General features: G+C 30.6%; 3 protein-coding genes across 4 annotated transcripts; 2 read left to right on the forward strand and 1 right to left on the reverse strand.

Annotated features, from left to right (window-relative positions):
• The first annotated feature begins 1,594 nt into the window (after window positions 1-1,594).
• LOC114187476 (NAC domain-containing protein 86-like) lies at window positions 1,595-5,420 on the forward strand. Of its 2 annotated transcripts, none has more exons than XM_028075738.2 (7): window positions 1,595-1,840; window positions 1,935-2,220; window positions 2,778-3,055; window positions 3,221-3,577; window positions 3,686-4,132; window positions 4,401-4,485; window positions 4,599-5,420. In XM_028075738.2, exons 2-7 carry the CDS (start codon window positions 2,058-2,060, stop codon window positions 5,258-5,260), a joined length of 1,992 nt encoding a protein of 663 aa, XP_027931539.2. In that variant the 5' UTR covers window positions 1,595-1,840; window positions 1,935-2,057; the 3' UTR covers window positions 5,261-5,420. The 2 variants fall into 2 exon arrangements, with proteins under 2 accessions (XP_027931539.2, XP_085530546.1); XM_085674420.1 differs by having other exon boundaries at window positions 2,050-2,220.
• Window positions 5,421-9,455: 4,035 nt separating this feature from the next.
• On the forward strand, window positions 9,456-14,000 carry LOC114187184 (plant/protein). The gene is made up of 11 exons (XM_028075348.2): window positions 9,456-9,898; window positions 10,651-10,753; window positions 11,049-11,062; window positions 11,176-11,394; window positions 11,596-11,667; window positions 12,167-12,253; window positions 12,539-12,577; window positions 12,823-12,921; window positions 13,146-13,311; window positions 13,510-13,619; window positions 13,706-14,000. Exons 1-11 carry the CDS (start codon window positions 9,686-9,688, stop codon window positions 13,790-13,792), a joined length of 1,209 nt encoding a protein of 402 aa, XP_027931149.1. The 5' UTR covers window positions 9,456-9,685; the 3' UTR covers window positions 13,793-14,000.
• A 2,364-nt stretch (window positions 14,001-16,364) lies between these two features.
• On the reverse strand, window positions 16,365-20,919 carry LOC114186592 (sucrose synthase 6-like). Its single transcript, XM_028074547.2, has 15 exons — window positions 20,309-20,919; window positions 20,068-20,222; window positions 19,761-19,953; window positions 19,527-19,645; window positions 19,232-19,448; window positions 19,038-19,133; window positions 18,779-18,952; window positions 18,574-18,690; window positions 18,314-18,480; window positions 17,901-18,125; window positions 17,228-17,794; window positions 17,016-17,154; window positions 16,834-16,916; window positions 16,701-16,731; window positions 16,365-16,619 (listed from the first exon to the last, which is right to left on the reverse strand). Exons 1-14 carry the CDS (start codon window positions 20,543-20,545, stop codon window positions 16,722-16,724), a joined length of 2,499 nt encoding a protein of 832 aa, XP_027930348.1. The 5' UTR covers window positions 20,546-20,919; the 3' UTR covers window positions 16,365-16,619; window positions 16,701-16,721.
• Between the last annotated feature and the right edge of the window lie 97 nt (window positions 20,920-21,016).

A 21,016-nucleotide genomic window follows, 5' to 3' on the forward strand; every position in this document is an offset into this window, starting at 1 on the left:
GTTCACTGATTTAAATATTATTTTATAAATTTAAAGTTATTAATATTTAAAATAATCTTTATTACGAATAAAAAAATATAATTAATTGTAAATTAAAGTGAAATATATATATATATATATATATATATATATATATATATATATTCTTGTTTTCATTTAATGTAATTTATGTAAATATGTTTATCTATATATTAATAAATATAAAGAAAGAAGAGTAAAGTAAGTAGTATTATTTGATGATCTAAAGATATAATTAAGCTGATTAGGTATGGGGAAGAAGAAGAAAGAAGCAATGGCGGCATAATCTGGTAAAGGAGAAAAGCACCCAACATGGATTCATGAAAAGGAAAGCACAGAACAAGAACATGAGATAACTTACGACTCATCCCACCATGCCACGTGGATGCTTTTTTATTTTCACGTGGCAAAGCCTGGTCCCACGTGGGTCCCACGTGGGTCCCACCTTCCATTTCCATTTCCAATATCTCACAGATGCAGAGATCAACCTCTTTCTCTGCAAGTTCTATAGATATTCTCACAGATATATATATTATTTTGCTGATAAAAATAAATATGAATTAATAACATGATTTTAAATAATCATACATTGTCCAACCATTATTTCATCTTACGAGAAAGATATAGAGTAGCTTGTTTAATTAGGTGTAATTATAAAAAATCAAACTATATTATCATTATTGGTTAAAAAGCTTTGTACACTAATTTTGGTAATAGCCAATATAAAAGAATCACCTATGCTAATTTGAATAAAGTGTAGAGTATATATAATATCGATTTTAGAACCATCTAACATGAAATGTCAACTTTCTATATGGCTTATCAGAAATAGAAATTTGTTTACTTTATAAATCGATTGCTTTTATATCGATATTATCATCTATGTAGAATATTTAAAATAATTTAATATGTTAAAATCAATTGCTGATAAATAAAAAAAATCTGTTCAAAATCAATTCGATAAATTCGTTTAAGCGAGAAGGTCTAAGTATAACCCCCTTTATGGTACTACGTAAACATAATAAATTAATAATGCAGTGTCCATTTTATTTTATTTATTTATTTTGCATTCAGACCTGAACATGTTCGGAAGATTAGATATAGTACTTTAAAGCCTTCTTATTATATCCATAATAGTATAAACACAAATCATTGCGAACTCAACCGATCGATCGAGATTCGAATTCCAAACCTTAAAATCAAAGTTTTGATTATTCAAACATGGCATTTACAACATAATATTAAATAAAACAAAGCTGAAGTAGAAGGGGGAAAAAGGAAGTACCCTTATGAAGCTCAAAAGAACGAATTGAAGCAAAAAGAAGTGTGAAAGGGTCGTTAGTTCAGTTGAGAACAGCCGCCAAAGTTCGTTGGCGATAGTTTCCTCACGTTAATGTATAGATTCTTAATCTAACGAATAAAGGTATGAATTAGATCCATTATTCATATGTATGGTCATGCATGGAAGCCCAGAATCTAAGAAAGAACAATCACGAAGCATAGGATCATTGGAGAACACAAGCCAGTTATTTATAATTAAGGTTGCAGAAATAAATGTAAGAACCATCAACTCAAACTTCAACACAAAGATAAGAGGAATCATTCGTTTGATCAAAAAACAAACGAAAAGTACTTCAAAGAAAATAAAAAAGAAAGAAAGAGACAACAAGTCCTAATTTGCTTTTTGTTTTTCCAATCTTCTCTTTTTCAATCCTCTTTATCAAAACCCCAAGCAACCCCAACATTCCACCCTCCTCTTCCAAAACTTTCTCTCGATCTCTTCCTCCTCTGTGTCTGGGTGCTCTTCTTCCTCCCAATTAAGGTCACTCATAAATTATGTTTTCTTACATATATATACATATGCATGTTTGTTTCAGTTGCTAATTAGTTTTTCTTCTGTTATTGTTTTATGGCAGGGTTTTGATTAGGGTTACAAGTATATATAGCTGTAGATTTTTCTCTATATATACTCTTTGTTATCAATTTATTCCAATAAGGAGATCCTACACAGTTTATTTCTTTTCGGTTCAGATTTATATATGAATATGGCTCCTGTTTCACTGCCTCCTGGGTTTAGGTTCCACCCCACAGATGAAGAACTTGTTTCTTATTACCTCAAAAGAAAGATAAATGGTCGTAAGATCGAGCTAGAGATCATCCCTGAAGTTGATCTTTACAAGTGTGAACCATGGGACTTGCCGGGTAAGTATATGATTTCTCATTCTTCCAACGAAATTTCATAAAGCATTCCCATGTTTGAAAAACACCTGGAACATTTTTCTGATAGATAAATAATTATTAGTTGGTTAATCATTAGCATAAGAGTGTAAAAAAAGTTGTGGCACAGTTCTTCAGACACGATTTCGGTTAGGTTTTTAACCAAAATCATGCATGAAACACATACTTGCTGTATTGGTCAAGTATATTCTTCTGCTTTCGTGTATAAAATAACGTAGAGTTAATTTATAAGGAGGATATAGGCCATATCAATTCAAATACGCTTCCTATATAATCCTATTGTGAAGTTCAAGACAAAGTAACGAGGGGAATAGTGGGATTCCCAAGTCAAAACCAGTCAACACAACAAAAAGAATTACGTTCTGCACATGACATACACACACATAACATACTCCCCCATGCAATCAATGCATATATACTCGGAGTTTCTAATAATTTTCATTACTTTTGCTTTTTCATGGTAACCAACGCAAGTCTGAAATCAATGTTTATAGAATAATATTATGTATATACATATACAGGGAAGTCATTGTTACCGGGGAAAGATTTGGAGTGGTATTTCTTCAGTCCTCGAGATAGAAAATATCCAAATGGATCAAGAACAAATCGTGCAACAAAATCTGGATATTGGAAAGCCACGGGAAAAGACCGTAAGGTGAATTCTCAGAGTTGCGCAATAGGAATGAAGAAAACCCTAGTTTACTATCGAGGTAGGGCACCACATGGTTGTCGCACAGGTTGGGTTATGCACGAGTACCGTCTTGATGAGACACAGTGTGAAATCAACACAGGCTTGCAGGTTCATCTTCTCTCCCTATCAAGATTCCTTTCCTCTGCCTTATTTTAAGCAACTTTATGTATATTTTGTTGCAGAAGGTATATATATCAGTACATATATATACAATTTTTTTTATAAAAATGATATTTAACATGGTTTTATTTTTGTTGTCTTTAAACTTTTTAGGATGCATATGCTCTTTGTCGTGTGTTCAAGAAAACTGCAGTGATTCCTCCAAAAGTTGGAGATCAACACTATGTTAATGTGACAAATCAGATCATTGCTAGTGATCAATCATCAAGCATTAACGAGCTATACTCTGAAGGAAGAGGTGAAGTTTTAGAGAGCTCGAATTATTTCATGTCATTGGATACATGCCCTTCCTCGAACATAAATGTGAACACCTTCAACAATATCAATGGTGGAAGAAGGGACAACGAGACAACATGGTCGCATTTCTTATCAGAAGACTTGCTCAATCTTCCAACAACATCCACTTCTTCATTTCCCAATTATGGATCCATGAGCTATCCTCCATCAAAGGTAATTAATTTACCAACCTCTTCTTAGGGTTCGTCAATCTTTACATAAAGTTTAATGCTTGACCTAAAGTGTATATTGTGTGTGTGTAAATGATTTTTTTTTTTGCAGGTGGATGTAGCATTAGAGTGTGCAAGGATGCAGCATAGGTTTAGCATGCCTCCATTGCAGATGCAGGACTTGGAGTTTCCTCAAGTTGGAATCTCCAAGCTGAAGATGGCACAAGCCTCGAGTTCCATGAGTGGAACCAGAAATGAAACAGATATCTTGCAGGAAATTCTTTCGGTTGCTCATGCTTCTCAGGAGTTAATAAATCAATCCAACTACTCATCACAACCATTCATGAATGCCAATGAAAACTTTGCTCCTCACGAAAGTGACTTCACTTTTATGGTTGGCACCAATTACAACCATGTCAACGATATGAACACCATGGGATTTGTTGACAAAGCTTGGGAAGACCAAAACACAAGATCAATAGAGATCGGAGATCTTGATGATGGATTCAAGACAGAGAATTTAAGATGGATGGGAATGTCCAGCAAAAATGTCGGAAAGGTATGTCGTAGTGCTAACTATACTAATTTAAAATCATAAATTGATTCTGGAAACACGCTTTCTAGGTTAATTACATCAACAATGGAAATGCGTACATTTTTTAAATTTTATCATAATTATATATTAAAAACCATTCTAAAATAGGGTCTAATTAATTCATAGTAATTAGCAATTAAACTTTTTAAAATTCTTTTCTTATTTGTTATTAAGTCTGTTTGTACAAAATAATGCTTGTTGTATATAAACTTTTCTCTACTTAATTTGGCAGAGCTTTATTGAAGAGCAGCAAAATATTGTTCCAATTGATGATATCTCAAACTTCCAAACTAATACGGAAGGAAACGAGATGAAAGGTATTTTCCATACATATAATTTTTTTTTATAATGAAATCTTGGTCACGAAAAAATTATTAATGTATCTCTTTTGTTTTAGTATACAACAAAATTAATATGATGTTTTATTTAGGATTTGAGAAACACAGTTGCAACAAAGAAATAACCGATACTGAGATTGATGATTTTTCAATGGGATTCATGAATGATGAAGACCCGAATGAGAATCTCCTGAATGAGGAAAACATTGACTATTCAAATTCTACAAACTTCGATGTTGTCGAGGAAACAAAAACGAATCATGGAATGTTTGTCTCCACGCATCAAGTAGCTGATACATTCTTTCATCAAGTAGCTCCTTCACAAACCCTAAAAGTTCAACTCAATCCAGTAATGGCTGGGAATCAGTCTATAGAGAATGCAACAGTTAGCCATGGAGCCTCTTTCTTTAGAAAGTTTAAGGCCTATGCGACAGGGAAGCTAAGAAAGCCATCAAACACAATAGCAAGTGCTGTTGAATTCATCTTTGCATTGTTGTTGATGCATTGTGTTTTGCTAAAGGAATTTGTGGAAGATTGGAAATCAGATCTTAAACATGGTGGCAGTGTTTACACAATGAAGAGAATGAGAGAAGCATCAGAGACTGTGACAAGGAATGAAGAAGAAAAAGTTTGGTTGGTTGGTATGAAATATGGGAAGGGATTTAGCATGATCCTAAAGAAGATAAGCATTTTCCTCACTATATCATTGGCTCTGTTTACCATGTGGGCTAATCATATCATAGTTGACTCTTAGAAATCATATAAAACCCTAATTTTTATTTTGTTTTTAGTTTCTAACTTCATTAGAAGGGATCACATATCTCATTGATGCTTTCAAATATTTTTATTAATTTTATTTGGTGACATTCCTTTACTGATAATTAATTATATTCAATTGAATAATTATATGTTAACTTTGATATCACTTTTTTTGTGACCAAATTAGTAAAGGGACATATCTACGTTTCGATCTAAAATTTAAACTTACAATTAAATTCATATCGTCATATAAAAAAATTCGCTAATAATTTCAATTCATCTTTGTCTAAATAATCAACTGTGGAAAGAATTTTCACATTGATTAATTTTATCAACGTATATTTATAATTAAAGGTTGAAGAGACTCACATTAAAGAAAGAGACGATGGGTTTAACATGAAAAACAGTATTTTTGTGCATCCTAGGTCCTGCATTCAACAATAACATGAACTAATTAAAGTACAAACATGATTTATAACTAATTATTGATTAAAGTTCTAATATTTAAAAAATATAATGATATTAAAAACGTATAGAATATAAAATTTTAAATTAGATTAAAATTTCTGCTGTTAATTTTTAATCAAATATATTCTTGTGATACTTTTTTATCTCTTAAAACTGCACATCTCTGTGTTCAAGAAACAGAATCCTTGTTAGTTTAATTCAGGCGTCGTTTTCGGTTGGATCTTGTCACCAAACACCATATAAACAATTCCCACATGATCCGCAAAACTAACTATTGTACTACGTTATTTTTTTTTTTTTTCTCTGTTACAATGAAACTTCATTCTATATGGGCAGTCCAAAAATTGATTTGGAACATTTTCAATAAGTATTTATGAAAAAGGAAAATACTTTCTACCGATCAAAATTAACTCATGTAAAAGTTAATTGGTGGAATTGTTTTTATTCAACTTCTATGAATTTTTATTTAAACTTGTGTATTGATTAGTTTTATTTTATATAAAAAGTTTTTTTTTCTTATTTTTCTATTTATTAAGAAATTTGTTTCAATATAATATTTGTTATCGTAATTATTATTCTACAAAACAATTAATGTGCAGAAAAATAAACTTTGATTAACTCAAATAAAATATTTTTACTTTTCTAAATTGAGTAATCAAAATGGGTCAAAATTAATGAATTGGTCTCATGGTATAGATTTAAGTTGAACTAATGTAAGTAAATTATAGTAAAGTAAAACATAACTCAGTTATGACTAGATTCATCTTATTTTTAAACTTGTAAGGAGTCAAATTCACATAAATAAACTACTAAATTTAATAAAAAATAATCAAAAAATAAGAATAAATAAATACATCTAGTGTAACAATAAGTGTCTTACTTACCCAATAAAACTAAACTATAATTCTTCCTTTTTCTTTCTAGTTTTTTTTAACTCTTTCTTTACTTTAATTACTTATCAGAAAATATGTCAGAAAACAATTAATTTCCATCTCCATTTTTAGGACGAGTTCCATTAATTGTAGTCGCCATACAAAACTAAACACATATAGCAACTTGATTTATAAGTATGAACAAATAGTTTAATTTGCTTTTTCTAATTTGTATTTAACCCAAAATTTACTAATTACGGATAAATTAAGTTTGATGTACAAACAAACAAATCTCTTTAAATGTGAAAAATAAAACACAAGCGTCTAAATTAATTTATATATTTATAATTTTGTAATTTTTTTTCAAATTTAAATTTTTGAAAAATAAAATTATTATTAAATTAAGTAATTCAGTCCATTTAATCTATCAATATGTACTAGAAGTGTCTCTAAGCCAGATCGATCAGTTTAAATTATTTTTTCTAGTAAACGAGGTAAGAGGTAAGGTGGACTTAAGAAATACTAACGCGTTTTTATTTAGGTGACTTGGGTTCGTATTCATAAATCAATTATGTTATTTTATAGAAAAAAAAAATTCCACTTCATGTAAAGACTAAAATATAATAGGCTTAAATATGTATTTAGTCTTTATTTTTGTTGTTTTTATTCAATTTGATCATCATTTTTGTTTTGTGTTCAATTAGATTTTTATTTTCGTCAAATTTTGGTCAATTGAGTCATTTTGACTAACGGTGTTTAAATAATTGACATGACACATGTTAACTTCTAGTTTTTTTATTTTTAAAAAAAATTAATATATTTTTTAAAAAAATTTAAATTTTTTAATTTTAAAAAAAAATTGTCCTCGTGTCAAATTATAATTGTGCCACGTGTCAATGCTAGTGTCATGTGTAAATTTGTGGTTATATTATTTCTTTTTATTCAATCTCTATATTCGTTATTTTTATTTAATTTAGTCCTAATTTTTGATAAAATAGAACAATTTAATTTTTAAAATTGACATTATTATTAGTTATTTTTGAAATTTAATTATAAGTTATTATATTTTATTATAAATTAAATGTAATTCTTAGATTCAATTGTTAAATAAAATATAATTATTTAAAATATTATTAAAATGTAATTATTAAAATTTTAAAAATATATATTAACATTTGTAAAATTGACATTTAAATCTAAAATATTTAATATTTTTATTGCATTTTATATATTAAAATCTAAAATATTATATTTAAATGTTAATTTTACAAATATTACTTTATTTTTTTAAAATATTTTGAATATTTAAAATATATTTAAATATCGATTTTAAAAGTATTTTAGAATATAAATATTAGAAAAAAATATTTAATAATTATATTCTTATAATATTTTAAATAATTATATTCTATTTAGCAATTAAATATAAAAATTGTATTTAATTTATAATTAAATTTAATAATTTATAATTGAATTTAAAAATTAATTAATAAAAATGTAATTTTAGAAAAAAATATTAATATAATTTGGATAAAAGATATTAAATTTGGTGTGAATTTGAAAGGGATAAAATTGATTTATTTTAATAAAAATTGGGACTAAAATAAACAAAAATAATGAATATAGAGACTAAATTGAACAAAAAAAACTTACACAATTACAAACTGACACATGACATAATTGTTACTTAACATGTGGAAATTTTTTTTAAAATTAAAAAAATTAAAATATTTTAAATTTAAAAAAAAAAAACAAGAGGTATGTATTGTTCAAAAACATTAAATATTTAAACACCGTTAGTAAAAAAGACCAAATTGACCAAAATTTGATGAAAATAAGGACCTAATTGAACACAAAATGAACATGAACATGAGGACCAAATTGAATAAAAATAACCAAAATAGAGACCAAATATATATTTAAACCAATAAAATACTTCTAATAAAAAAAACTTAAAAATATACTTTTTAAATTATTATAAAAATATGCGTTTCATAAATTAAATCGTAAAACATTTATTCCTTATATTATAACATCCCATAAGTAATGTAAGAAACATAATATAAAAATATTTATTTCAAAATTTAAAATTTAAAATTTAAATATATTATAATATAATTTAAAAATGAAACATAATTCTTTTTAATATTTTTAAGATAAAAAATATTTAATTTTTTTCAAATACAATAATTAATTATAAGCCACCAGAATGACGTGTTTAGAGATCTCACTATCTAATATTTGTTTGAATCCCTTTATAATGTTTACCACAATTCTATTCTAAAATATGTATTGACAATGGCAAAAGAGAACTTTTTGTTCACTGAGATTTATACTATTTCACAACCATTTTCAAATTATATTTTATTGCTGTTAAAGATGTCAAAAGATACTACTACTCTTTAATAATTTTTCCTGAACAACTCGTATGACAACCTTTGCACATGCTGTGTTTTTTTAGGTTAAGAACTTCAAAATGTAACTAACATCATTAGTTTCACATAAAAATTGTGTTTCACTTGATCAGAGATATTGAAATCAACTTTGTCCCAAATGAATTTGAAGCTGATGGGTAGTGGTTGCACAAAGGTGAGTGCACAGCACATGGATAATTGATTAAGGGTGTATCATTCACATTCATCAGAGTATCAAAGAAAGTGACAAAAGAAAAAGATGTAACTAGTTAGAACCAACACCAAAGTGTGATGAGAAAAAGATGACAAAAATAACTCAAAGATGGGTTCACGGGTCACTTACTGTTTCCTCTTCAATATTAAAGAAAGTGCACCCCACTAGCTACATGCCAAATATTCATACATTCACTTTTTTTTTTTCCTTCAAGCTTGAAATATAACACTATTCCACCATTTATCTCGAAAAAGCTGCAAATTGCACCGTTCCTCTCTCCTAGTAGGAATTTGTGCAGTTTAGCTGCAAATTATTGCCCAAAAAGTTAAATAGCTTTTTCCTTCCTAAAAGGGTCTCATAATAGAGATAATGAGCTAACATGTTGCATATAATTATTAGCTTCAAAGATCACATTGTTTTTCTATAGCAAGAAGTGGCTTGTTCATCAGTTCATGGAATCGGCTCCTTCTTGTTCTTGGCTGCAAGCCTTCTTCTTAGCATTGGTTTGGTTCTTTAACTGTGGGTATGTCCATGGAGCCACCCCAGCACCAAAAGTTGGTAGCTTTTCAAAGGTGGAAGATGCTGGAAACTTTCATATTTACTATGGCCAGACCTTCAAAGTCATTAAGAATGCCGCTGATGGCCAGAGCTACCTTCTTCTGCAGGTACTTCCTTTTGGGGATTTCATTTTTTACAATATCTGAATTCTTAAGGTACAGCGAGTGTTTGTGATTTTCTGTGGGTTACTTTTTTTTGTTTATATAATAAGCAAATATTAAAATGGGAAATGATAGGGATTTGTTTTAGCCTAAATAAACTGTTGTGGATAAGAAAATTAAGGGTGTATATGATAGTTTTTCTGTAGTTATATTTTATTCTTAGTTTTTTGTCAATTGAGTAAAAGTTGGGAGAATGGGAAGCCACCTCAGTACTGCTAGATAGAGTGCCAATAGCACCTCAGGATTTCCACCAAATAGGTTTTTAGTGGCTTCACTGGAAGTTGAACTTACAGGAAAATATATTTTAAGACAGAAGGAAAAATGTATTAACCAATTGATCATTGGAATCTTCTACAGATTACTGAATGCAGTTGTATGATGCACTTATCTAGCAGCCCAGTTTGTAATTTTAAAAGGATTGATTAGGGACAACGGTTACCTTTGTTAGCTGAGTGTCAAAGTCCTTTCAATCTAAGATAGGGGAATTTTTAAATAGATCATTAGTTTTACAGCTGATGATAATAACCTCTGACCATGTTCTATTACTTCAATGACTCTGTAGTTCTTGTTTTGGAAATAATCTATGCTAGAAGAAATCCAATATAAAAATTACAGTCTAATCATTTACATGTTTGCTAAATTTCTCCTGGTAAGTTGTGTTTCTTGCCTACTGAATTTTCTTCTGTCAAATCTGGCAGAATAATTCAAGGATTGCTTCAAGAACTAAATATTGCACATCAAGAATTAAGTCATTTGTCGTACCATTGTCAAACTATTCTGTTGATACTACTTATCTTCCAGGTATGTCATACATATTTCTATCTCGCTACTCAGTCTCAGTCTTGGTCATTCTGTTTTTCTAAGGAATCAAGATTCTATAGCATATAACACCATCAATCATAGTATATCAGCAAATCAATAAGAAATCAGCTCAATGTGTCAATGCTAAAACAAATGTTTTGGCTAACGTTTCATATTTTTTTCATCACAAACTTAATGATGTCTTATTATTGACCAACACATTTTTACTGTAATTGTATCTTAGACCCATGTTGTGACTAACTTTTTCTTTTGCCTCCGGGGATTGGAACTCAAGTTTCCTTCTTAGAGGTGAGAATCTCTTACTACCACAAGTTTAAGTTTCAAGGTTTCGGTGGGGTTGCCAAGATCAAGACAGAATGGATTTCATCTTTCTTAAACTTTCATGTTCTTGTTTTGAATAGCTTTTAGGTTTAGTGGAGAGCTTGAAAGGCATAACCACAGACAATGTTGCATCTCCATGTGTGTTGAAACTATATCAAGGAGGACAGATAGAAATGTTCAACAATAGTGATTACCAAAAGCTTGCAGAGTTTACTTCATACTTCCTCAGTGACGATGATCAGCAGTCAGCTTGCAATTTTGCAACTTTTGCTCCCTTTATGGAGAATACCCCTTTGCAGGTAAGCAACTAGAAGTAGCTCTCTTAAATTTTTAAAAGCTAAAAGGATCAGAACATATGTTTAAGGTAGTCTCATGGACATAGATTACCAGGATGCTTCTGAAACCAACATTTGCTTAAAGTACAGTTCAATAACCAGTAAGCATTTTCCTCTAAACATTTATGAGGATTGCTTAACAGTTTACTGTATTCATTTTGATAGAGAGCAGAATGGATCAAATTCATGGGAGCTTTCGCGAATGTTGAAGCCAGAGCTAATCAAGTCTATGCCTCAGTAAGCATACTATTCTTTAAACTTATTAACGTTTTAACCAATAGTATAGTGTATATTACTAACAATCCCATTGCTCGATCTACCTAACATGAAAATTTCCAACTCTTTAGTCTTCTAAACATCATATCAAGGATTTCTAAACATGAAAAAGTGAGACCACTTCCTATGGGATAAAACAGAGTTGAAACTGCCATTAGATTAATCCTTAGAAATTTAAATTTGGAGTGCATCAACAAATGAAAATAGTGTTCAATTAGCACTGAACCGAATGTTTCCTTTCATCTATATCTTTTAAGAATAACTCATTAGTTTGTGTTGCAGCAAGCCTCTACTTGTGCCTTAAGTTTACTTTAAACTTCATGAGTTTAGTTTATATGCGCGTAATCTTAAAGTTGCATTAGCAGAGTACTTTACCATCTTTTTCATAGTTCTTTGTGCTAATAACTGATTATATTTTGTGATACATTCTAGTCTGATCAAGTGATTTACTATTTTATAGGTTAAGGAGAACTATCTGTGCTTGGCTAAAATTGCCCCAACTAGGACAACGTTCAAGCCAACAGTAGCTTGGATGAAGTATAAAAGTGTAAGTACCTTCAAAGGCACACATTCCATTACCTAATTCTTTCCAACTTCTTAAATACAACCCTGTAGTTTTGTTCAAATTGGTACATTATATTGTCAAATTGATTTAATGTTTTAGTGTTGTTTTAACTTTTAATAAATAGCAATAGACCTTCTAGTCCCAATTATCCCTTTCAAGTTTATTGTTCTTCTCTTGAAATCATCTGGAGCCAACTTCTGATACATGACTTTTAGCCTTTTATTGACACATAAAAATTTGTTAACATTTGAAGTGTTATCTTTGCAGGGTGTATGGTCTTTTACACAGGAAAAGTATCAATTGAAGGTATGAAGCACATGCTTTTAGAGAATTTAAACATTGCATGTTTCTCAACTATAACTATTTTGTTCAGAATTATTACCAACCTGACCCCGTTGTTTAAATCCTTGAGTTATAAATATGCACTATTGTATTGGTCATACTTCAGTTTTTCCTATTACAATCTGTATTTTAGTTAATCTGGTGCTTATACTTTTTATCCTTCTGGTCATCAATGTGTAAAATTTTTGTTATGAAAACTTTGCAAACAGTACGTGCAAGATGCAGGTGGAGAGATTTTGGATGCCAACAAGAACACTTATAATATCTCTGATCCTGATGACTTGGAGGAATTTCACGCAATCCTATGCGTAAGTTGAATTATATTTCATTATAAGAGAAAATTAAATGCTATATAGGAACTTTGAGTAACTAATATTATCCTTAATAGACAATCCTGTGTAAATCAAGTACTTCATAGAATTGAAAGAAAACAGTAGAATATGACCTGAAAAGAAGAGTTTTGTTTTTTCATCTCTTTAAACTTCTTGTTATTTATTAGTTTTTGTTGATTAAACATTATTTATTATTGCAGACCGTGGAAGTAGTTATTGATGAAACACTTACCTCAGATCCAACCAACTACACTTTGTCAACATTTATCCAAAATCTCAACGTTGAAGATCGTTCTTGTTTTTCCTTTATTTCAAACACAAGTCTGTGGAGATATGACAAAAGGGTACACAACTCTGTAGCTGTAGGTAAGCACGTGGATCCAAAATGCATACATCATATGCATATTGTTAGCTGTTGCAAACTTAAATGCTTTAAGGTTTTTGTTTGTTTGGTATTAAGTTTACTTATATCATTGACTAGTTTACATAACTTACTTTTCTCATGATGTGATTGTGTGATAACTTTCAATATCATGTTTTTTCATTTATCATATGTTTGTGAAGACTGGTATAATGGAGCAGTGTCACAACCTCAATTGGCACTGGCAGATCTTGTTGAGGTTTTATTTCCAACTGGGAATTACACAACGACATATTTTAGGAACATTGCAAAGGTATGTTGTCACTGTCATTTAAGGTTAAAGATACTGCAACATGTTTTTTTGGTATTTTAAAAGTTTGGTGTTATTTCATGGTGCAGGGAGAACTACCTATAAATATTGGTCCCGAAATGTGTGACAGGGACACTTCTGTAGCAATGGATCCTACCATAGTAGCATGTGGATGATTATGTTTCAGGTTCAAAAATAGGTATAGTGTTATAAACAAAATAAACAGTCAACAACACTATTTTGTTCTATTTTTTGAAATCCCATTTTTTTTAATTTAGGATCTATACTTTGTATTTTATTTTAGTTATTATTATTTGCAATCAACTATTTGATACACATATAAGAATTTCACATTGTTGCTTCTTTGTAGTGACACTTTACATATATCTAATTTTGTTTCTTGCCTGAACAAACATGTCATCTCCTTTGATGACAGAAAGGATCTTCATTCCTTAATAAATAATACAACTCTTCTTAATCTTTTGAAACTCAATTTAATGATAAAAGTGCAATTAAGTTATAAAATGGATAATTTAATATATATTAAATTTTCTTACAGTGAAATTGTAAACACTTTTATAAAATGGGATAACAATATTTAAAAAGTTTGATTCAATATATTAGAATAAATTATACGTATGATAGCATTTGTATAATCATAATCATGAGTAAGGTTGTTCGAGAGTAGTTTTATAAAATAATAAATTTTATTTGAAAAAAAAAATCAAGTTTTAGATTAAAAAAAAGAAAAATAAAACTGGAACAGTAAATACCTCTAAAAACTTATAGATGGTTCTTTACCCATTAGGGTGAAAAAGAAAAAAAAAAAAAAAACTATCATTGCAAGCAATTAGGTATATTTTGAAAATTGATGTTTCTTTGGATACCCAAATGTTTTCTTCTTGCACTCCCATAAAATTTAAAATTCCCATTTTACTCTTAAAGAAAATAAAACCATAAAGTACATAGATGCACCTTCCTTCCTCATCCTCTCTTTTCTCTCTTCAAACTTCTTCCTTTCATCACTTGTATAAATAGAGACTAGGTGAAGACTTTAGCACTGAGAGAGAACTACAATCCTATGTCCATGGTTTCTGTGGTCCGTTTCTCTGCACCTCCTCCCATTAGGAGCGATCGTCATGAAAGATCCAATCCACATTCATTATGATCTAAATAATTAAATTAGATTTTTATCTAAATATATTTTAAAAAAACGTAGATTGAATTTTTTTAAAATTTATATTTAAATATTTAGATCAAATTTAAAATCCAAAACTTATTTTTCTTAAAATAAATTTAAATTGATTTTTCCTAAATTCATCTTCGTAGGGCCGATATCACAGAATTTAGTAATTTTTTATCAAAACCAACAAGATCAAATTTAAGTATGGAACGGACTTAACTGACTTTCGATTAAAACCGATTAAATTTTAGTGAAGTTTAACTTAATTGAATTCGACCGAATTTTGGCCGGATCGACCAAAATTTTTGTAATAACAGGAATGTAAAAATGGAGTGCATGCATTCCAGATTATTCTGAGAAAATTTACGTTTTATATATTTTGAAATGAATATTCAGGAAGTAATTTCTGGAGCTGAAAATGGCTTTTAGAACACTCGTTCTTTTTTTTTTCTTGAATTTCATAATGACGGTTCCAGAAGATATTTTCATATTTAAAAATATATTTTGAAATAAAAAAGAATAATTCAAAACAAGTGTTTCATAAGTCATTTTTGAATCTGGAAAAATATTTATTTTTGGAAAGTTCTTTTTTATAGTCTGAATGTATTTAGAATCTGGAAATTCTTTTCGAAACTCAATTCAAAATGTATTTTCTCATATTTTTCGGATTGAATGTTCTGGATAACTTTATTCGAATTCGGAAATATTATCCAGATCACCAACTTTTATAGGAGTGTAGGAAGAAGAAAGGAGTGGTGGAAGAAAGACCTTTGGAAATTTATTCAAAACCCTAAAACCATGCGCGTGGGAAATGCAATTTTTGAATAGGATTTATGATCTATACATTACTTCAATTTTCTAACTTTTTAATCATTTACAATTAAATTTGTAAATTAAGTATAATTTCTTCCCTTTTCTTGTTATAGTTAGTTATTTTAGTTTTAAAAAATGGTTAAATTTTTTTTAAAAAATCGTTGAATAAAAATAATAATTAAATTTAAGAAAAATATCTTGTAAATAATAAAATTAGTAAAGTAATTATTTTAATTTAAAAGAAAACATTATTTAAAGGATAAAATGGAAAAAGAAATATGTAAAAAAAAAAAAGGAATCACTTGGTACAGATATATAAATAAGATATCAAATAGTGTTGGATCAATATAAGTTTTGTATAAATAATCTGTGTAATTAGAATTTTTTTTCTAACTATAAGTTTGAAAAAAGAAGAAGTATGATCTAATTCGAGGCATTGATGGTATATAATGAATAAATGTTACAATTGTATTCCTCTCTGATGAATCAAACTATATCAGTCTAATTTATATAGTAACTATTACAAAATTGAGTAACTTATTCTCAATTCTTCTTCATTTAATTCAAAACTCATTTTGTTTAGATCATGTTTAAAAAACTTAGGTTAACTCAAAATCATTTAATAATTTATTTTTAAATATTAAATTGTCGTAATATAAATATATTGAAAAATAAATAAATATGAATTTGATTCCTATTTTATTGTTTAATATTTTAAAATTTTCACATAAACAATAATAATTGGAGTAAAATTTTGCTTTTGAATGACTTTATTGGATTAAATCGAAATGGCGAAATGGCAGGGATGAGAACTGTTCATGTTGTCTGTTTCATACAGAAATTTCCTCATAATTTTTATCAGTCACAGGAAAATAGTTGTCAACTCGTAGCTGTACAGAATATGACTATTTTCAAGTAAATTAAGTAAATTGTAGAGAGATCACTGATAAGTAGTGTCTCAAACATTGACTTTGTGATTGAGACTTTAGATTAGAGCTCCAAATGAACTGAAAAGAAGCAAGAGTTTTATGAGCTTATAAAGAAGTGAAAATCACGAGCTAACCCCAGAAAACTTGTTATAATCTTACCTTTGCAACATTTTATTAGCTTCAACGCTTGCTGTGGCAAGGAAACAAGGAGAGAAAATGTCAGAGGAAGTTCAACGTTTTATTAACTTCAATTTTGTTTCTAAAAAGATTCTTTCTTGATGGTTCAAATTACCTTGTGCTTTGTTTTCTGACACTTTTCTTCTTAGACACTGGTTGCTGCTGAGGTTCATAACTTGGAACAGGTATAGTCTTCACCTGAAACATTGACATGTCAAAAGAATTAATCATTTTGCATTGCATGATGATGACTGTTCTGTATATGCTTCTTTCCAACTACCAAATAAGCTGACTTACCAAATTCCTGAACATGAGATTGTAGAACATCTTAATGTAACTTTGCTTTGCCACTTTTTGTTTATTATTCACCAGCCTCCAGAAGGTATACATGTTCCCCATATTCAACATCTTGTTTGCATAGATCTTCCATGTGTAGCTGCGAAACAAAGGCATAAGAAGGGAATAATGCTAAAATGGGTCGATGAAATTGAAGTTGCATGTTTATTTACCATTCATTTATGCGCTGCAATCCTGCTGCTGAAATTCCATTCCAGTGTGTTGAATCTTGTAAGCATTTTTCAAAGAAATCAGCGATTTTGTTGCTTGATTCTTCTCCATTGTGGGGATCAATGTGGAAGCCAGAGATTCCGTCAACAATGATTTCTGCTGGACCTCCTTGGTTGGTGGCAAAAGTAGGTAAACCACAGTTCATTGCTTCAATGACAGTGAGACCAAATGCTTCATACAAAGCAGGCTGCACAAAAGCTCCCTTTGTATCGGCAATGAAGCGGTAGAGTTCTCCATTGCGATATCTATCAGTTTGTGCAGAAATCCATCTGAATTGACCCTTGAGTCGGTACTTTTCTACCAGATCATGCATCTTTCTTATCTCTGCCATTTCCTCTCTGTCTTTGGATTTCAAAGGGTCAAAGAACCCTCCAACTATGACAAGGTTCACCATTTTTCTCAATCTTTGGTTCTTTCCATACCACTCAACTAACCCAGTTAAGTTCTTCACAACATCAAACCTTGCCATTGAAAAGATGATGGGTTTTCTCCTGTTTTCTAGATATCCACTGTTTCAATGATATATTCAGCAGATAAGGTTAACCATTTGGAAGAATATAGCAATTCTTATCTGAACAGTAACCATTTGGAAGAATATTCAACTAAGTCGCTTACATATGTTCATCGGTATCCACTTTACTGTACAACAGGTCTTCGATGACAGGATAAAATTGAGTGAATCTTCTGTCTTTTTCTGTGTAAGGAAAGTAGACAGATTGATCAGCTCCAGGTGCAGCAATGTTGAACTTTGGATCAAATACATTTATCCCTGAAACCACCCTACACAGCCCTGGGAGTGTAAATGCAGCATGGCTTTCATATTGTCCTGGTCTATCCTTGCTGCAAACAACAACTTTCACAACTTAATAGTTGATTTATATTAACTTCCTAGTTTCTCTCAATTTTTGTATTGGTACTATCTTATAATTTACTTATGTGAATTTCTTGAGCGTGACAATATTTCAATTTCCAAGCAATAGAGAAAGGATGTCAAAAGTAATTTCTTTGTTTTTAATATGACATCTAACCTCCCAGCAATTTCCTGATAGGTGCTGGTTATGATGAAATCTGATGCATTCATTGCTATTGTATCTGCCATGAATTGACATGAGAAGTGATACTTAGGATCCAGTTCTTTCCACTTGACATCTGAATCTTCATACTTAGTTTTCTCCAAAGCATGTGCAATAATTCCCTGGTTTTCAATGCAACCTAAGGAGAATCAATTTATAATCTTTACAGCCACAAAATTTGCTGAATATGAAAATTTCAGTAAGAGGGTATGAACCTGAGTTATCTTAAGTCTGTTAGCCATGAGAGATGCTACCAAATTCCCATCAGTGTAATTTCCAATAATAAGATCTGGTTTTCCTTCCATGAGGCTGAAAATCTTGGCTGTGGCATCCTTTTAACATGAGTCATAGACTTGATCAGATGGAAAACTTATATATAAAAGCTACCAAGTAAAGGTTCTATATATCATATTTACATACTTGAGTAAACCTCTCAAGATAAGGATAGATGTCAAAACGAGAAACCCATTGACGCAGGATTCCTTTATCTGTGTGAAAAGGTACACGTAGAATATTGGAGTACTTAGTTCCATCTATTAGTTCCAACTCCTGATTGCACTTTGTTCCTTGAGCATCAGGGATGAGTCTTGTGACCTGTCATGCTCAATTATATACTTGCATAATTCTGTCAAAGCAAGTAGGACATAGAAAAGGGAAACTCTTTTGCATCATAACTTACCACTAGAATCTGAGGCTTTATGTTTAAGCCTTGTTGCTTAATTCTGAGCAACAACTCTGCTTCAAGAGCTCTAACTTGATCCAATATGTACACTACCTGCTCCAAAGTGCACAATGTTAAAAGTTTGACATGGTTTGAAACTTGTAAAATCATTTCCATGATATTCACATAATAACTAAGTTCAGAAGTGTTACCTGTCCACCAGTGTCTGGCAAGCCAAGAACATCTGCTTGTCCAAAATAACCATGGATAGAGAATATCACAACATTGAAAATTGTAGGAAGTCTGCTAAAAAAATTCTCCAGGGTCAGTGCATCAGGAGCTTGGAGTACTTCTGATAGAGTTCTCATTGTCTCCTTCACTCTTCCTGCAGTATCTCCCCATCCTCTCTCAAACCCCCACTCTTTGAGCCTGTTAGTGAAAATGATGTTGATTACTAAATTACTGAATACCAACTTAGTCCATTTTAAGAAACATGAAGGGGTTTACTTTGTCTCAAAATCTTGATAAGGGGCATCCTTTGGAAGTGCTGAGAGATGTCCATCAGCCACCATCAGTGCCAGCTGAAGCTTTGCAGCAGAGCTGAGGTTGTCGCTTATCATCAGATTCTACCATTGTAGATGACAAGAGGGTGGATTAAGATTAATGTTCTAAAGTATCTGTAATGAAAAAACAGAAGTTGTTGGAAATGTTTTATGAACTTGATGTCGTTTTTCCACTTACTTCACCTCCATGATTTAGTGATAACAAGTAGTCAACAATAGGTTGTGTTTTGATCAGTTTCCCGCTAAACCTTGAAGTTAAGAACTTTGAAACAAAATGGAGTCCATTTCCAATAGAAGAAGGCAGGGTCAAGTTCGGAATAGGGAAATCAAATGCTCCAAAATCTGCTTCAAATGCGTCTTCATCGTTTGCCCTGCAACATAGACCCAAGTTAACGTTGAAAACAAAGTTGCCAAGTACTAATAATATTGTTACCAAAAGTTGATATATCAATACAAAACTTGCAAAATGAAGACAAATGACATACCAGTCTTCATCATATACGCTTTCCTTGAATTTGAGATAATCTGTGGAAGTGATTGGTTCAACTGAAAGATCCTCAGAGCTCACTCTTACAAATTCCCAAACTCCAGGATTTGGCCTTACTGCAAAGGCCACATAAGGTGGATCAACAGCAGCTTCCTGCAAGTTTCAGGTGCCCAACATTATGATCCAAATGCTAAACAATATCACATTGTAACATACACAAGGAAAAGCAAAGAGAAAACCTGTGTACAACTCAATAAGAATCCAAGGTTCCCCTCTAATACTTGATTTCTCTGAATGTTGTCGTCTATAACTTGCTCCATTTCTTCCATCAAGTCATGAAGTTTTATAATCCTTCTCCCCTTCTCAATGTACTTAGCAAAACACCTCTTCACATGCTGCCTACTTTGCCTCGATGCATCATCAGGCATGTCATCAGTTACCAATTCTTTATCTCTCAAGATTGGTGAAGAAGCCATTTCAAGAATGAGACAATGATGATGAAGGAATTAAGGTTTGGAAATTCCTATTGTTGTGGCTCTAAGGAGTTGTGCCTCATTTTCAATTTATATGCTTGGCTATTTACGTGTACATTGTTGTTATGATTGGTAAGAGAGGTTTTTGGGATGAAGTTGGCCCCACGACAGAGGTGCAGAAGTTGAGGAAGAACATTTGCAATGGACAATGTGAATGGTATCTGTAAGTCAGAATCATTCTTTTCTTGTATGTGTGTAGTTGTTATTGTGCTATATGTTTGTATGTGAGCATGAGAAAAAGAATATGCAAAAGTTGTCATCTTGTTCAAGGCATTTGCATACTGTATGATACCTAGCTTCTGTGTTACGTCCAAAATTGGTCATGTATCTTAGTCTGCTAAAGAAAATTAGATTTTAGATGTTATAAGTACATGCAAACACTTGTATAAATGATAACTCCTGTATAACTTTTGC

The sequence above is a fragment of the Vigna unguiculata genome, chromosome 6 (genome assembly GCF_037176805.1).
Source record: "Vigna unguiculata cultivar grain cowpea cultivar isolate G323 ecotype 2 chromosome 6, ASM3717680v1, whole genome shotgun sequence".
Classification (NCBI taxonomy): domain Eukaryota; kingdom Viridiplantae; phylum Streptophyta; class Magnoliopsida; order Fabales; family Fabaceae; genus Vigna; species Vigna unguiculata.

Excerpts from the sequence above, each read along its gene's own strand:
- LOC114187476 (XM_028075738.2), top strand. The coding sequence starts at position 2,058 with ATGAATATGGCTCCTGTTTCACTGCCTCCTGGGTTTAGGTTCCACCCC. Across the intron at positions 3,056-3,220 it reads AAATCAACACAGGCTTGCAG|GATGCATATGCTCTTTGTCG; the intron begins GTTCATCTTCTC and ends TAAACTTTTTAG. Across the intron at positions 3,578-3,685 it reads TGAGCTATCCTCCATCAAAG|GTGGATGTAGCATTAGAGTG; the intron begins GTAATTAATTTA and ends TTTTTTTTGCAG.
- LOC114187184 (XM_028075348.2), top strand. The coding sequence starts at position 9,686 with ATGGAATCGGCTCCTTCTTGTTCTTGGCTGCAAGCCTTCTTCTTAGCA. Across the intron at positions 11,395-11,595 it reads TGGAGAATACCCCTTTGCAG|AGAGCAGAATGGATCAAATT; the intron begins GTAAGCAACTAG and ends TCATTTTGATAG. Across the intron at positions 12,922-13,145 it reads AATTTCACGCAATCCTATGC|ACCGTGGAAGTAGTTATTGA; the intron begins GTAAGTTGAATT and ends TTATTATTGCAG.
- LOC114186592 (XM_028074547.2), bottom strand. The coding sequence starts at position 20,545 with ATGGCTTCTTCACCAATCTTGAGAGATAAAGAATTGGTAACTGATGAC. Across the intron at positions 19,449-19,526 it reads TATCAAGATTTTGAGACAAA|GCTCAAAGAGTGGGGGTTTG; the intron begins GTAAACCCCTTC and ends TTTCACTAACAG. Across the intron at positions 18,126-18,313 it reads TATCAGGAAATTGCTGGGAG|CAAGGATAGACCAGGACAAT; the intron begins GTTAGATGTCAT and ends TGTTGTTTGCAG.